The sequence below is a fragment of the Petaurus breviceps genome, unplaced genomic scaffold (assembly GCF_028583685.1).
Source record: "Petaurus breviceps papuanus isolate PSGF00001 unplaced genomic scaffold, PetGlider_PUasm1.0 688, whole genome shotgun sequence".
Taxonomy (NCBI): domain Eukaryota; kingdom Metazoa; phylum Chordata; class Mammalia; order Diprotodontia; family Petauridae; genus Petaurus; species Petaurus breviceps.
This window is the reverse complement of record NW_027186457.1, coordinates 9,158,355-9,175,719: the sequence shown is the minus strand read 5'-3', so window position 1 is coordinate 9,175,719 and position 17,365 is coordinate 9,158,355. Positions and strand designations below refer to the sequence as shown.

The 17,365-nt window shown below is 39.0% G+C and overlaps 1 protein-coding gene across 1 annotated transcript in view; it reads left to right on the top strand.

The window, feature by feature from the left end:
- COL4A4 (collagen type IV alpha 4 chain) overlaps positions 1 to 17,365 on the top strand; it is a 152,111-nt gene that overhangs the window by 61,661 nt on the left and 73,085 nt on the right. Inside the window, exons 22-24 of the mRNA XM_069104553.1 lie at positions 2,848 to 3,011; positions 9,790 to 9,862; positions 12,719 to 12,825. Coding sequence (XP_068960654.1) covers positions 2,848 to 3,011; positions 9,790 to 9,862; positions 12,719 to 12,825 — 344 coding nt within the window. The remainder of the gene's footprint in view (positions 1 to 2,847; positions 3,012 to 9,789; positions 9,863 to 12,718; positions 12,826 to 17,365) is intronic.

Genomic DNA, 17,365 nt, shown 5'->3' with positions numbered 1-17,365 from the left:
AGAGACAGAGAGACAGAGACAGAGACAGAGAGAGACAGAGACAGAGACAGAGACAGAGACAGAGAGAATCTATAAACCAAAAACCCATAGGATGGAGTTGGAAGATGGAGTATTATGAGTGTGGAATAAGCAATAAGCAACTATAGATGGGTTGTAAAGTATGTGGAAAGGAGTAAAGTGTAAAAAGATTGGAAAGATAGAAAGAGACCAAATTGTTAAAGGTTTCAAATGCCAAAAGCATTTAATATTTGATTTCAGAAGTAATAGGGAGCCACAGGAGCTTATTGACCGAGTTGTGCATGGTGTAGGGAGTTGATACAGATCTGAAGAACAGAAGGACATAATAGTAGTTTTTAAGTAGTTGGGATTCCATATATAAAAGAGTTTAGACTCCTATGACCTAATCTCAGAAAACAAATCTAGGAATAATGACTAATGTTATAGAAGGCAGATTTAGGATGGATATAAGGAGACCTCCTAAATTCTACATTAGAGGATTCAGCAGTGAAATAGATTGCTTCAGAAGGCAAGGGTGCCCTTGAGTTTTTCAAGAGAAAATAATAATAATAAATAATATGACAACTTATTGGGAATTTTTATTGGTGGCATTCTCAGTCTATGGGTTATGGGCTAAAAGTTATAGGTTAGATTAGATGACCTACAGTCCCTTTTTTGTCTGAGATTCTGTGTAATTCTATCAGGTGGTCCAACCTCCTCATTTTCTAGATCCTTATTTGTAGACCAAAGAAGTAAAGGAATTTGCTTAAAGCTAAGAATGTTAATTAGTGGTGATTTGGGACTAGAACCTAATTCTTCCAGTCCAGTGCTCTTCCCAGTAATATTACAACACTTCCACATTCCAACTGGACCTTTAATTTTTTTTTTAGTTTTATTTATATATTTATTTTAACACTACAAACATTTGCAAATTATTCCCACTTCATGTGAAGTCTCATAACAAAGTAAAACAGTTAAATAAAACTAATAATGCAAGTACTTAATCATGTAACATTTCATATCTGTAGCACCCCTCCCACTTCTCTGCTTTTTAATTAATAAAAATCTATTTTCTCTCCATCCCACTTTCCATACCATTGAAAAAGAAAAGAAAAATAACTAATTTCTTATAGGAAATATGTAGAATCAAGCAAACAAATTGTTCAAGTAATTATACATAAATGTGTGTGTCTGTGTGTGTACCTCATTCCACACCCTAAATCTATTGCCTTTCTGTAATGGATAGCACGTTTCATCATTGATCCTTTAAAATTATGAATGGTCATTATATTAATCATAGTTCTCACAGATTTATTCCTTTTCCTGCCTTCAATAATTTCTAGATAGTTTCATACCTATTTTTTTTTCTGAAATTCTATTTATGTTATTAACTTCTTTTCTTTCTTGTTTTGGTTAGAGAGGGACAAATTTAGTTTCTTTTATTATTATTATTCTTTTATTGTCTATTTTTCATTGAAATTCACCTACTTTTTACTTTAAGTACTTATAAGCTATGCCATCAGCTTTATATATGTTAAATATAAAAATAAATTCATTGTCTATATTGCTTTTCAGCAGAATATAGTTTCCCTCTTTATCTTGTTTAAGTAAGACTTGTTTTGCTGTTGCCTTGCCTAAAATCATAATTGTTACCCCTACCTTTTTGTATTCAGCTCAAGCATAATGGATTTGGCTCTAACCCAGTATTTTAACTTTGTGTAGCCCTTTATATTTCAAGGATGTTTCTTGTAATCAACATATTGTTACTAGATTAGAAAGCAAAATCCAACAATATGTTTCTTGTAATCAACATATTGTTGGATTTTGCTTTCTAATCTAGTCTGCTAACCACTTTCATTTTATGGGTAAGTTAATACCATTTACAATTACAGTTAGGTCAGCTAGGTGGTACAGTAAATAGAGTGCTGGGCATGAACTCAGAAAGACTCATTTTTCTGAGTTCAAATCTGACCTCATACATTTATAAGCTGTGACTATGGGCTAGTCACTTAACCCTGTTTACCTCAGTTTCCTTATCTGTAAAATGAGCTATAGAAATAAATAGCAAACCATTTCAGTATCTTTGCCAAGAAAATCCCAAATGGGATCACAAAGATTTGGACACAACAAACATTTACAGTTATGGTACCTAATTGTTTCTTTTCCTTCATTCTATTCTTTTATATTCCTCTTTCCATGTTTGTTTCAAATGATTATCCTTTCTTTCCCTCTCTCTTAGCCTTTCTTCGATATCTCCTCTCCAAACTTAAGATTGGTTTTACTCATGACTAATCTTTCCCTGAATCTATCCTTTGTCTTATATTTCCTTTTCCCTCTTCTTGTTCCTATCTGTATCACTGTTGATATGAATATATTTCTTCACCAAACTGTGTGTGTTCTACCCTCCTTTGTCCAACTTAGATGAAAGTGAAATTCAAGTGATATCTACTCCTCCCATTCCTTCAGTGTTTGCATATAGCTCTACTTGCACAATCTGATAATGTACCTTAAGTTCCCTCATCTTTTCTCCCATTTTCTCTTAATGCATCCTCTCTCCACTTCTTTCCTAATTTTTTTCTTACAGCAGCTTCAAAACATTACAAAACTATTTGTATGCCTTCTGTCTTAAATGGCTACCTCTAGGGCCCCCTGTGAATCTCTCTGTTAGATGTAAACAGTTCTTCCTAATTAATTCCTTTCTGATTCTTCACTTGTAGTTACTTTAAGTTTTTTTTTTCTCAACTTATATTTCAACCTTCTGTTTGAGCTCTAGTTTTTCATCATTAAGTACTTTAAATGTTTCGTTCCATAGTTAAATCAAAGCTTTATCTGTTTGTTTGTTTTAAATAGGAAATGAAGGGCTGTGTTCATGTTGCCCAGGTCCCATGGGCCTTCCAGGTGCTCCGGGGCCACGTGGTCTTCAGGGTAGGAAAGGAGAAGTGGGTCTACCTGGGAGAGTAGGAGAAAAAGGTGACTCAGGCTTTCCTGGTGCTCAAGGATCCCCAGGACCTCCAGTGAGTAACTCTTACCAATTATAATATGGGTAATGCATCTCATTTTAAAGAAACTCAGATTGAATGTACTTCCTTCTAATTTGCATGGCATCATACTGAGACTGTCTATCAGCATTAAGTGTTTGGAGAGATTATTAATTCATTCAGGTATAGTTATCACAGATAAATTTTCTTTTCTCTAATGTGTCACAATATGTTCCCACGTCTAATGGATTTAGCCTAGTTAAGTGATCTAAATCAACGTGACCCCAACTGATTGAGCTACAGCTGTTTTATCTCAGTGAGAGGCCTGGTACCCTATTTCAGGTACCACATGAAGAGAACCGCATGGACAAGTTGAGTTACTATATTACGCAGTACAAAACACAGCCTAGTGAGAAGTCCATTGGCCTGGGACCGAGAGCAGGACTTGGAGTCAGGAAAACTTGGGTTCAAATTCTGCCTCTTATACTTACCAACTCTGTGACTGTAGGCAAGTCAATCAACCTTTCTGAGCCTCAGTTTTCTCCTCTGTCAATTGGGAATAATATCTTGCAGTGCCTATCATGCAAGGCTATTGATAGGCTCAAATGAGATAATTAGCAGAGTCTTGCAAATCTTAACAACTTTCCAATTATCATTACATGAGGTATCTAAAAAGTTTCAGTGCTTTAAGCTATTAAAACTTAAAACTTTAGAGTGTTAAGATACCCTGTATTTATAATTGTATCTTCTGGTCCCCTGCCATCCTAGTAATCAGAAATTACTGTTTTTCTTAGGTAGGGAAACATGCATCCTGACAAATAATGGGAAGTTTTCTGCATTTCTATAAACGTCAGTCCTTTTCATTTAATTCATTTAAGACATTGAGACTTTCCTGGGGTGTGTATCTCCATTAAATATATTAGGTTCCATATGTGATTCTCTAAGGATTTTCTTGGAGATCTATAAACTAATTCTTGCTTCCAGGCTTGGTTCCCCACCCCTATTAAGGTTTACCAGGATTCCTAGTGTACAAGGGATTATAATTAAGAGTGAGGCTTTGGACCTGATTACCATAGAGGCTAAAGCTGGTGGATCTCTTGAGCTTTAGAGTTATGACCTCAATGACTAAACCTAGCACCAATATGATGAACCCCCAGGAACAGAGGGCAACCAGGCTACTCAAGGAGGGGTGTATTGCCCTAGGTTAGAAACAAAGCAGGCTTCCATGCTGATTATCAGTGAGATCAGGACCAAGAGTGGCTTCTGTAATTCCAGTCTGAGTGAGATAGGAAGATGCACCCTTCCCCACCAACCCATAAAAAAGTGAGACTCTAGACCTTGTTAATTGACATTTTTATCATGTTTTAGGATTTATAAAGGACTTTCCCTTACAACAACCCCATGAAGTACAGGGTTTTCTAGCCATCCTCATTTTTCAGAGAAGGAAATGGATGCTCATCTTGGTTGAGTGACTTCCCCAGTTATATAACTAGTAAGTGTTGAAGGCTAGGGTTCAAACCTAGTTCTGATATCTCCAGGACCATCACTTTTTCACCTACAGTAAGAGTTGTTAAAAAAGTTTTTTGTACTATGGACCTATTTAGAAGTCTGGTGAAACCAATGGACCCCTTCCCAGAACAATATTTTTTAAGGAATTAAAGGAGATGCGAAATTTCAGTTAGATGTTAGTGAAAATAAAAGTGTATATTTTTTTTCTCATGTAAGTTCATGGACCCATTGGAATCTATCTATGGATCCCTTAAGGGTACATGGATCAACCCTAGGTTAAGACCCCCTGCTCCATACCATGCAGAACTCCCTATTCCATGAACAGCCTCCTATTTGCACTCCTAAAATATCCTTTTTGGTCTCCAGATTGCAGAGAAGTGAACAGTACTTCTGTATCCATAAAAGCTTCAAGGTCTTGCTATCCACAAAGTATTCTTGATTTAGTTTTTACTTCAGAAACAGAACGTTTCTTTATTGTCAGGTCAAGAAGTCTGTGACCTGACCTCCTAAGTAATCAATTCAAAATAGCTTTTAGACTTGGGCTTTCCTTCCAACCAAGCTAGACAGCAACAAGAGAAGGGTAACCAGTCTGATCCAGGGTCCTGGATTCACGTGGATCCATTAACGGATCTGGGAATGTTTAACTCGGAGCAGAAGAGACTCAGGGAAACGTGAGTGCCTTGGAAGGGCTGTCATGGGAGAAGATGGATCACACTTGCTCTATTTGGCACTACAGGGCACAATCAATGGGTAGAAGGGGGAAATTGACTAGAGAAAGGGAAAAACTTTATAATTAAAATTGTCCTAAAGTAGAAACCTTGAGAGACAGTACATTCCTCTTCTTTGGATATCTTCAAGCAAAGACTGGATAAACACTTGTTGTCCAATATGTTGGAGAGGGCCTTTGTTTTCTGGTATAGATGAGACTAGATGGTCCAAATTTCCTTCCAACTCTGAGATTGGGAGATGCTGTTCAGCATCTGGAATTGTATGCCTCCTTTTTTTTTATTTAGTATTTTATTTTTCCCCAATTACATGTAAAAACATTTTCAATGTTCTTTTTAATGGAGATTTAGTAATCTATTTATTTATTTATTTTTAGTTTTCAACATTCATTTTCATAAGATTTTGAGTTAAAAATTTTCTCCCCACCTCTCCCCTACCCCCCCACCCCAAGATGGCAAGCATACTAAATATCCCTTCCCCCAACCTCCCCTCTCTTATATCCCCTCTTACTTTCTTGTATGGCAAGATGGTATGCATTCTTTTAAGATACCAAAACCCCTTTAGTAAATCACTTCTTGTATAGTGCTGTATGGCTTTCCATTTGCATGGAAGAACTGATTCAGACTTTTGATCAGGAAGATTAGAATGTCAGTTTGAAAAATTAAGACGTCATTTATTTTTACCTGCTAATTTAACAGATGGAGAAATTGAGGTGGAGACTATTATTCCTCATTAAAGCAGTCTTTCCATCACGTGAAGAGTATTGTTATTTGTTCATCTTTTAAACTTGGTGTTGTATCCTAAAAGCCAGAGAAACATGGACTTGGAATCACAACAACTATTCATGTCTTAGCCAACACAAAAATGCCACATTTTTCTAGTCATGTTAAACAATGGAGGGTTCCACACAAGTAAATATTCCATATAACCAAAGCATTAAAATAGTTTTTTTTTTCCTTTTGAATGAATAAGTGAATGAAAAACCATTTATTCAGAACTTATTATTTGCCAAACACTGTTCTAAGTGCCAGGGATACAAATACCAGAGTTCTTTACATCAGAGCATACATTCTTATAAGGGGAAACAACACATATAAGAGAGTGGCCATGGAGGGATATTATGGCTTGGAAAATTATAGAAATGGTGACCGGAACTATAAGGGAGTGGATTTATACACACTTTCTAGGAGCAATGAGAATTGATTTAGGCTCCCAAACCAGAGAGACAGCCTGGTATAAAGAAGAGAGAACTGACCTTGAAGCCAGGAAGAGCTGGTTCAGGCCCTCTCTGACACTGGCTGGGTGACTCTGGGCAAGTCACTTTCTTTCCATGCCCTAGACAACTCTCTAAGGCTTTGTTATAGGCAGGGTGCCAACCTGCCAGCCTGCCTTGGTAGAAGGATTCTCCTCACCTAGAAGGTCTCTATACCAATGAAATCAGAGGTCCAGTCCCTATCCAAAACTGGAAGGGTGGGGAAGGATGTGGGCTGTACATATGGCTGATGAGGAAAATTCTAGGGGATGAGTATAGTGCAGGAGTGGGGGACATGTGGGCTTGAGGCCACATGTAACCTTCGTTGGGTGCGGCCTTTCAACTGAGTCCAAATTTTATGAGCAAACACTTTTATGAAGGGGATTTGTACTGTGAAGTTTGGATTCAAAGGGCCGCACTTGAGGATCTAGAGGACCACATGTGGCCTCAAGGTGAGAGGTTCCCCACCTGTGGTATAGTGTATATTCCAAAGTTTATTACACACTTTCTGCCCTCAGAAACAGAAGATGGAAAATTGTTTGTTTTCTTTTTAAAATTTTCTTTTCTTTATAACTGAGGTTCATCATTATAAATGTCTGTTGTTATGCTTACAATATGCTATCCTTGGGGGATATAGAGCTGTTTGCTCCAGGCTAATTTGTAGTGGGATGTTTGCATGCCTTTTATAGGTTTTCTTTTTCTCCTCTTTTATTGACAGACTGTCAGCTGTCACTTTTTGTTAATATCAATTCCTGCTTATAGAAGGATCTTTCCTCTCTCTCTCTTCCTTCCTCCCTTCCTCCCTCCCTCCCTCCCTCCCTCCCTCCCTTCCTCCCTTCCTCCCTTCCTTCCTTCCTTCCTTCCTTCTTTCCTTCCTTTCTTCCTTCCTTCCTTCCTTCCTTCCTTCCTTCCTTCCTTCCTTCCTTCCTTCCTTCCTTCCTTCCTTCCTTCCTTCCTTCCTTCCTTCCTTCCTTCCTTCTTTCCTTCCTTCCTCTCCCCTCTTCCTTTCTTCCTATGCTTATTAAATGTTTACTGGTTACCTATGTCTCGCATATAGTAGATACTTAATAAGTGCTAGGTAATTGCTTGCTTGCTTGATCCAGATCAAGTGCACTTAGAAATTTAGAAAAGAGAGACCACTTTCCTTTCTTGGAAATCAAGGAAGGGTTTGCAGATGGGGTGGCTTCTGTGCTGAGCCTTGAAGAATGTGCACTTCGGGCATGGGGAGCAGACTCTGTGAATTCACAGATACAGGCTATGGGGAACAGTTAGCAATGTAGTTTGACTTTAACTTAGAGGGTGCAAAGGTAGTTATGTGACAAAGAGTTCTGAAAAGATGGTTGAGAGGCTGGTGAGACTTGGGAGAGAGATCCCAGCTGTTTGGGACATGTCGGTTTTGCAGTGATTTGTATTATCTGGGCACTGGGAGATTTAGTACAAGAACTCGGGATAAATACATGCTAGTTGTATGGAGTTGTAAGTGATCTGCATAGAGGTGATTATTGGACCCATGGAGCAGATGAGAGCTAAGGGAGAGAGTTAGAGTGAGATTAAAGTGGTAGAAGTTGCTAGAAAATGATTAAGTCATATTACTGAAGATTGATGAGATTGGGTATGTTGTCACCCTAGGAAACCTCTAGGGGGAGTTCCATGATCAAGAACTAGAAATTCTGCAGCCTATAACCTCCTGTCATTCCATTTCTTCCTATGCCACGTTCTTCCTAAACTATTATTCCTTTTCACTATGCCCTGTGATCTTTCTACCCTTCGACGTTCTCCCGTTGTTCTCTCACCCCTTGCTCTGGTTTCACTTTCCTCCCTTCCCAATCTTGACCCTGTAGTTAACCACTCTAGCTTTGCACCGTTCTCAGTGCCTTGCCCCCTTTGTCGTGTTGACATGTATGCTTTGCCAAACTCCAACCTTGGATTATCCCATCATCCGCCTCTTCCATTATTCCTCATGTGCTTTTGATTGGTGCTAGGGGAAACCATGCAACAATGCTGATTGGGGTCCATCACCAATTCATGTTTAATCTCAACTGGGTCCTCCTTGAAGTTAGGAAATCCTTTTATTCTTCCCAAATTGACTCCCTATAAATTGTCCTTGGTGGCTGTTCAGAATGTCCTCTCTCCTTTCATACACCCCCTCCCCCACTACCTTCTCAGCACAGGGATTAGCTTCTTACTTTACAAACAAAACAGGTGCTCTACCTTATGTGCTTCCTCTTCTCCCCTTCTGTACATCTCAAAATCCCTAAATGCAATCCCCCATCTTCTTCTGTTTTACTCCAGTCCATGCCAGTCTTTACACTGGTATCCTGGATTCCATCCCATCCTATTCCCAATAGTGGATTTCTGTCCCACCTCTCCACACGCCCTCTCCCCCAATTAATCTTTCCCTTAGCCACTAGTTCCTTTGCTGTTGCCTATAAACAAGTTATGATCTCTCCCATCTTTAGCAGTCTTTCACTATACCTCACCCCCCTTTGAACTATCTTTCCAGATCCCTCTTCCCTTTATCAGTCAAACTGCCAGAAAAAGGTATCTACATATTTCCTGTAATTCTCCTCTTACTGATGTCTCAACCCCTTGAGATCTAACTTCCCACATTACCACTTAAATGAAGCTACTCTTTCCACAATCACCAGGGACTTAATTGCCAAATCCGACCTTTTCTCCTCCCTCATCCTTCTTGACTCCCTTGTCGTGTTTGATGCAATCGAACCTTCTCTTCTCCAGGATGCCTTCTCTTGGGTTTGTATGACTCTGCTCTCTTCTTGGTTCTCCTCCCGCTTGACTGACCATTCCTTTGGTTTCCTTTGCTGATTCATCACCCATCTTCCACCCCCTAACTATGGGTATACCCCAAGACTCTGTCCCAAGTTATCTTCTCTTCTCTCTTTTCATTCTCTTTGTCAGTGATTCCATTAGCTTCCATGGGTTTCCATTCTCATTTCTATGCAGATTACCTCCAGATCTTAGTCTCTCTCCTATTCCCATATCACTAACACTCTGTTGGAAATATCCAACAGAGATATTTCCAACATGACATCCCATGGGCATATCAAACCCTACACATCCAAGATGGAATTAATTTCTTTCCCCCCATATCCACTTACTTATATGTTATCACCCCAATAGAATGAGATCTCCTTGAGGGCAAAGACTTTTCATTTTTGTTTTTGAATCCCCAGCACTTAATAGTAGGCACTTAATAAATGTTTGTTGTTTTTTGTTTTTTGACTGGGTGTTAACTCTGTCTAAAGCATCAATGGGAGCCATTGCTTGCTCTTTATCTATAAACTCACTTTTTCTTTTTCTCAAAAGGGAATACCTGGTACCTCGGGGCTAACTGGGCCTAAAGGAGAAAAGGGTGATGTGGTTATAGCAAGAATCAAAGGTAAATCCAATTTTTAAAACTTTTCTGTCACCTTGAAAATAATGCATGAATCAAACACCCCTCTAGTTTTGTGTGATTCATCTGCACCTTCATCTCATTCAAGGATGATTCAAACTTTAGCACAGCCCCATCCACTGAGGAGGTCTATCAGTATGTGGTTATGGCCAATGATGACTTTCATGGTGGGTACCATAAGGAAACTATCAAAACCTCTTTCTGTTCTTCATCTCCTAGGGTTCCTTTGTGACAATAAATAACTTTTCATAGTAATTAGGATAGTTGAGATCTCTAAAACTACATACTGGCCTCCTCACAGTCTTGGGGTATATGGCGAGTCCTCCTAACCCAACTCTTTCACTAGCCAAAAAGAATTATTTATCCAGCATTTGGATCCTCATTTTGCTGAACTGGGGATTGATGCAAAGATTCTTGGCATTTATTAAGTATGATAGGAATCCATTTTAATACTGGGATCAGGAGATAGGGATAATGTCTATATTATGATAAGAAGGATACAATCCATACTATCAGGTATATGTTTTTAAAGTACTTTCCATACATTATCTCATTTCATCATCAAAACAGCCTTGTAAGGTATGTGTGTATATCACACCCACACATATGTATATATACATACATATATGTATATATGCATACACATATGTATATATACACATACATATATGTATATACACACATATATCCACTGATTTTACAGATGAGGAAAAGGAATCTCTAAGAAGATAAGTGCCTCACCCATGATCACATAGCTGGCAAGAGTCTGAGGTGGGATCTAAACCAAGACCATGTGACCCCAAGTCCTACATTCTTTCTACTGTGCCCACAGTATCAGGAAAAAGTCTTATCCACTCATTAATGCCAGAGTTTGGAGAGAATATGTGTTTTATTTGGGAAGATGAAGATGGTTCATCTTGGTTCATTGGTAGCAAACTTGTTGGGGGGCCCCTGTTTCTGCTTCTTCTGAGGTCCCCTTGGAGCTGAGATGTTTAGCCTGGGCCTGAATAACTCTGCTCCTTGATTCCTTGCTCCTGGGTTATCTGTTATTCTTCTTTCCAGCAAGATCCCTTCATTCCCCCTGGGACCATCCTTTCCTTCAGCTGGTTTTGCATCTCTGTGATCATTCCCTATTCTTTCTTGCTCTCTCTTCTTCCTTTGTATCCTTAGTGCATTTTTCTAAGTTGGATGTTGACCCTTTATTTGTGCCCTCCTTCTATTGAGAGTCCTTGATGCATTCTAAGATGCCTCCTTAAAAAGAGGGAAATAGGTTGCATAGAGTATAGACTTTTCCCATAGCACCCAGACCAAATAATACTCCTTTACCAGCCTTACTTATGGCCAAGGAGTTGCTTGTATCAGCTCATATCTGTTCTTACCCTTCCTCTGCCCCCATCTCATATCTCTGTCTGAAAGTCTATCATTAGAAATTAATTTCTCTGGCTTAAACCATTGTAACTTTAGGCATCCCCTACTAAAGCCTAGACATCCTTGAAAGAGGAAAACACATTGAACTTAGAGTGAATGAGTTCAAGATTTTGTTTTCCAGAAGGGACAGCTAAGTGCAAAAAGGGGAAAAATTGACTGGAGAGGAGGGAAGGAGAGTGGAATTTAGTTCTGAAACATGACCTAGGGAGGGCAAGTGTAGGCAGTGTAGTAGGGCTATGGGACCTACAACCAAGGGGCAACATGTGGACACAGGGTACTTGGGGGCAATAAGGTAAGGTATGGGTAACATCAGCTGGTGGAGGAAAGGGCAGGTTAGAAGGGACTAGAGACAAACTGACTCAGTTTTGCTCAGGTTTGAATCTGTCCCTCAATATTAGGCCATAGAGAGAGGGAAAATAAACAATAACAATATCTCTACGCAGCAATTTACAGCATCTATTGTAATCCCTACCCCAACAATGTGAAGTATGTAGCAGAAGTATTACTATTCCTATTTTATTTTATTTTATTTATTTATTTTTTAAAGCAATCGGGGTTAAGTAACTTGCTCAAGGTTACACGGCCAGTTATTTCTGGGTGTGGTGCTAAGTATCTTAGCCCAGATTTGATCGCCAGGTCATCCTGACACTGGAGCTGGTGCTCTTACTCCCTGAGCCACCTGGCTGCCCCTAAGCAATTGGGGTTACGTAGCTTGCTCAAGGCTACACGGCCAGGTGTTTCTGGGTGGGTGCTAAGTGTCTGAGCCCAGATTTGATCCCCAGGTCATCCTGACACTGGAGCCAGTGCTCTTACTCCCTGTGCTACCTGGCCGCCCCTAACAAGCATTTTCTTTTTTTTTTTTAAGCAGTCGGGGTTAAGTAACTTGCTCAAGGTTACATGGCCAGTTATTTCTGGGTGTGGTGCTGAGTGTCTGAGCCCGGGATTCGATCCCCAGGTCGTCCCGACACTGGAGCCAGTGCTCTTACTCACTGAGCCACCTGGCCGTCCCTCTATTCCTATTTTATAGAAGAGGAAACTGCAGTTCAGAGAGATTGTGACTTTCCCAAGGTCATAGAGTTATTTAGTAAATTCCAAAATGGGGATTTAAGTCTAGATCTCTAGAATGAATGTTCCTACCACAATTCCACAGTTGTCTTGTGATACACTGATAATTAGCAACTAATTTTTCACTTAGTAGTGTGCTAGCACAGGTAAGGGGTTCCCAAATCCCAGTGTTGTTCCATTCTAGTTTTAAATTTTGATAAAGTTTTGTTTTGGCGGAAGAAAATGTAGAGCTTAAGTCAAATTAGAAAAAAAAATTTATAACCCACATGTTTTCTTATTATTTTTCTTGTTTTTCATTTTATTCATTACTAATTTAAAGGTTGGAGTGTCGTTTGTTTCTTTTCCTAGGAAGAAAAGGAGAAAAGGGGCATGATGGACTTCCTGGATATCCAGGGCAGGAAGGGGTTCCTGGTCAGAATGGACTGAATGGAGAAAAAGGAGAACCAGGTCTTCCAGTATGTGAAAATTTTTCCATTACTTTATTTTCTTAGCTTACGTGATCACGAGTGAACGTTCTTCTTGGTAGTTTGTTAAATTGTAAATAAATAATAGTAAGTTCACATGTTATAAACCGATGAGGGTAATTTTTCAATTCATCATTATATAAGGATGCATAATTTCCAAATAAATCATTAAATGAGAGACGGTGTGAAACCATGGCTGGCAGTTCATTTATAACAGTCTTTTCTGCCACTCTCTCAGCAGAATTGCCCTTGTATTCATTCCTCTGTGTGGCCCTTTCATCCACAAAGCTCTCATTGACTGAAGCTTGTGGCTGCTTTGCCCATTTTGTTGGCAAATGACGTGAATGAAGCCAAGGTCATGGATTCAATCCCTGAAAGTTACTGTTACTGTTTTCCATTGATGTAAACAGAACCCCAAATACTAGTCAACTATCTTACAAAGGCATGTCTTCGGTTATAATGAGAAACAGGCAGAAGCATAATATTAAAGTTGCTTGGAATTTCTGAATTTGGTGATAGAAAAATTCAATTCAATAAACATTTCATATAGAGCATCTGCTCTGTCAATATTGGGGATGATACAAAGACAAAAACAGAAAACAATTCCTGCCCTCACAGAGCTTACATTCTATTTAGAGATACAACATGTAAGACAAACAAACACCAAGCTAATGTGACAAGAGTGGGCATGAACTAGAGAGACCAAGAAAGATTTCATTTAGGTACATTGACTGAAACTTGTGGGAAGTTAAGGATTGATTCTAAGAAGCAGAAGTGGAGAGAATGGATGCCAAGTATGGTGGATAGCCCTTTCAAAGGATGGAGAAATGAGATGGAATGAACAATAAGAAGGCCAGTTTGTCTAAAAGTAGGAAACATGAAAAGGAATGATGAGAAATAAGCCTGGAAAACTGTATTAGAGGTTTAGAGGTAGGGGTGATTAGACTATTTCCCCCACACTTTAGTAGCGAATGCTTTCTAAATGAATGAGCTTGTGGTGAGTCAGTCACATCAGAAAACAGAGATATCACAAAATGTATGTATCTGAAAACCAAATTTATTGGAAGGATATTTTGGAGCACAATTAACTGCCCAATGTTCTTAGACAAGATACAGATAGGGACCCTGAAGCCTTAGGAATACAGGGTTAATGATGGACCAGATATTGTTGGGGCATCTTAACTGGAACAGAGCACAAACAAATATACATGTGTGTTTGCTTACTCTAATACAAATGATTTCCTAACTAAACTCATAATTTTCAGATCATATTGAACGCATTATGTACAAGTGTTCTCTGACAAAATATTTAACAGGGAAGCAGTTTATCTTAACAATTGGTAGAAAGATAGGCTTTTTTATACTTTGGGATAGGCTAATTTAATAGAAAAGGCAAAAAAAAGTTTTCCTTAATTAAAACACAGAGCAAGCATGTTAATTCTGCTTCATACATAGGTTTTTCCTATCAGAAAGTCTCCTCAGAGTGGGGATTTTGCCCTTGCATTGGTATGTAGAGGAAAAAGGGAAAAAGATCTCAACCATAGCAATATGATTTTACGGAAAGGTAGCATTAATACTGAATTACACAAAGTTCAAATGATGTAAATATCCATTTCTACCCACTGGTACGTGCCTTTGTTTTGTCTCAAAGATGAGAAGCAACCTTTGGCTTTCCACATAGTTTACCAGTCTCCTGTCTATGTGAGGATCAGGGCTTTTCTTATTGGATATTTTTTTTTCCCTCCCAGTGATTGTCTTAGTGTGGGTGTCAGCCTTTTTTGTGTCCTGGACCCTTTGGGCAGTCTACTGAAGGCTAGGATTCCTTCTCAGAATCAGGTTTTCAAGTGCACAAAATACAGATTATTACAAAGGAAACCAATTATATTCAAATTCATTTATCAAAATATTGTTAAAAATCAAGTCCACAGACTCCAAGTTAAGAACATCCTTCCCAGACAGAAGAAGGTTGCTGAGAGTTTAATAAGTGAAAGAGAAAAGGTTTGGAATATTTGTTCATTTCCCCAGATGTTTTAATTATTAAATGGAGAACATAGGGCGTGGGGATAACTGTCAGCTACAACATTGCTTCCTACTGCTGCTCAAAAAAGGAAGGAAGGAAACAAGCATTTATTAAGTGCCTACTATTTGCCAATCATTGTGCTAGGTACTTCTTTACAAATATTATTTCATTTGGTCCTTATAACAACCTTGGGAGGTAGATGCTGTTATTATCCCCATTTTACAGTTGTGGAAACTGAGACAGAAGTTAAGTGACTTACCTAGGGTCACACAGCAAGGAAATGTCTGAGGATGTATTTGAACTCAAGTCTTCCTGACTCCAGGTTTAGCACCTTATTAGTTCTGACACCTAGCAAACTCTAGGGAAAAAAAGATGATTAAAAATAGAAGGGCTTTTCCTTTTTCTACAGTTTTTTGTGAAATATCTTCCAGGAGAAAGTTAACAGCAGAGAACTCCCTGAATACTTGTTCAGTAATATACTGTTAGCGACCCCATTCAATATTTGGTCCCTAGGAATCAGGAACGTGTGTCTATAGAACAAGGTAAGTCCAAAATGGAAAAAAAGCTATTATTTGGGGAGGAAAGTCAAATATCCATAGCTTAAAGCCAGAAGAAAATAAAAGTAGGAAAGAGGGAGAAAAACTTTCTTTGTTATTATTTTCTTAAATCACCTGTGAATCTTGTCCCATCTCTCCAGTTTCCTTTCAGACCTCTCAAATCAGAAGGATAGAAGACATCTTAAACTCAACATGCCCCAAACTAAACTCATGACTTTTCCCTCTAAACTCTGTCCCCTTCCAGACTTTACTGCCACATCCTTCCAGTTGTCAGGCTCTCAACCTGGGGGTCATCCTCAACTCATCTCTATCTCGCCTCCTGCCCCCCGTGTCCAATCTGGGGATTCATTCATGCTACTCTCCCTATCCCAATAAACTCCAGTGGCTTCCTCTCACGGGCAGGATTAATCCACTCCAATAATCCAAGAAATATCAATGGAGGCCCCACTATGTGCCAGGCACTGTGATACGTACGAGAGATACAATTAGTAAAAAGAAAAACAACCCTGTTCTTAAGGAGCTTACAGCCAGTGGATAGGATCACATATGAAGTCATCTGCTAGAGCCTTCCCTACCCCTACCTTCCCAGTCTCCTTACACCCTACTCCTCATGGATTCTTTGATGAGGTGACATTGGCTTCCTTGTTGTTCCATAAACAAGACACTCCACCTCTCGTCTCTGCCTGGAATGCTCTCCATCCTCATCTGCCTCCCAACTCCCTTCAAGTCCCAACCGAAATCCCATCTCCTCCAGGAAGCCTTTCCCAACCCCTCTTCATTCTAATTCCTTCCCTCCTTAATTGTTTCCTATTTATCCTGCATTTAGCTTGTTGGCACATATTTGTTTGCTTGTTGTCTCCTCCACTGGACTGAAAACTTGTGGAGGGCAAGGACCGTCCCCAGTGCTTACCATAGTGCCTGATACATAGTAGGCGCTTAATAAAAACTTATTGATGGATTTCAGGTTTGACTACATGATCTTTTGAGTCTTCTGCTCCTTCTGAAAGGATTTTAAAGAACAATTTCTATAGGGATTATTTCACATAGAGGCTTCCATGGAAGACTCTTGTGATTTATGAGATAGTTCAGGTGGACTGAAAAGGGGAGCCTTTTATAGGAGGTAAGATGGGGAGCCAGATTGTGAAGGGTTTTAAGGGCCCAATTGAATAGTTGTGGCAATAGGAAGCCACTGAAAACTGAAAAAAAAAATGGTTTTATTGCTACTTTTTATTCTTAACAATCTCTCTAACAACCCCAACTTTTCCACTGCCATTGTACCCTTCTTTGTAACAAAGAAAAACCAACCAACACAGCCAATTGATCTAATTACATAAACCATATCTAATATCTGTAGCTTCTAGCTTTTTATTGAGAGGGGAGGGAGAAGGTGTGTTTCCTTATCTCTTCTCTAGGACTGAGATTGTTCATTACATTGCTCTTGGGCATTATCATTTATATTATTTTCATCGATGCTGGTCTCTTGGTTATGCTTTCTTTAATCTCTGTAACTTACATGTTTTTCTGACTTCCTATATTCACAATTTCATATGACATCATTTTCCATTACATTAATATGCAACTGTAATTTGTTCAGATAGCCCTCCAGTTAATCATTTCTTTTCTAGCATTCAATGCCACAAAGAGTACTTTTCTGAATACTTTGCTATGTATAGGGCTTTCTTTCTGAGATTTCAGAGTTATTCTCTCTTCTCTACAATCCTTTGGGATACTCCTGGGAGTTCTAATCACAAACACCTAGTATATTATCTGAAACTTACCTGACTATCATACAGGAAGCTATTTAGAAGCCTTCTAATGGTGGACAGAGTGACTTGAATATATGCCTTGACATATATGTATTGAATTCCATGTATGAATTCCAAAGAATAGTGGTCTCCTTGAGGGTATGTGTTCAATAACTGGGTATAAATAGTTTAGACTTCTCACATAATAC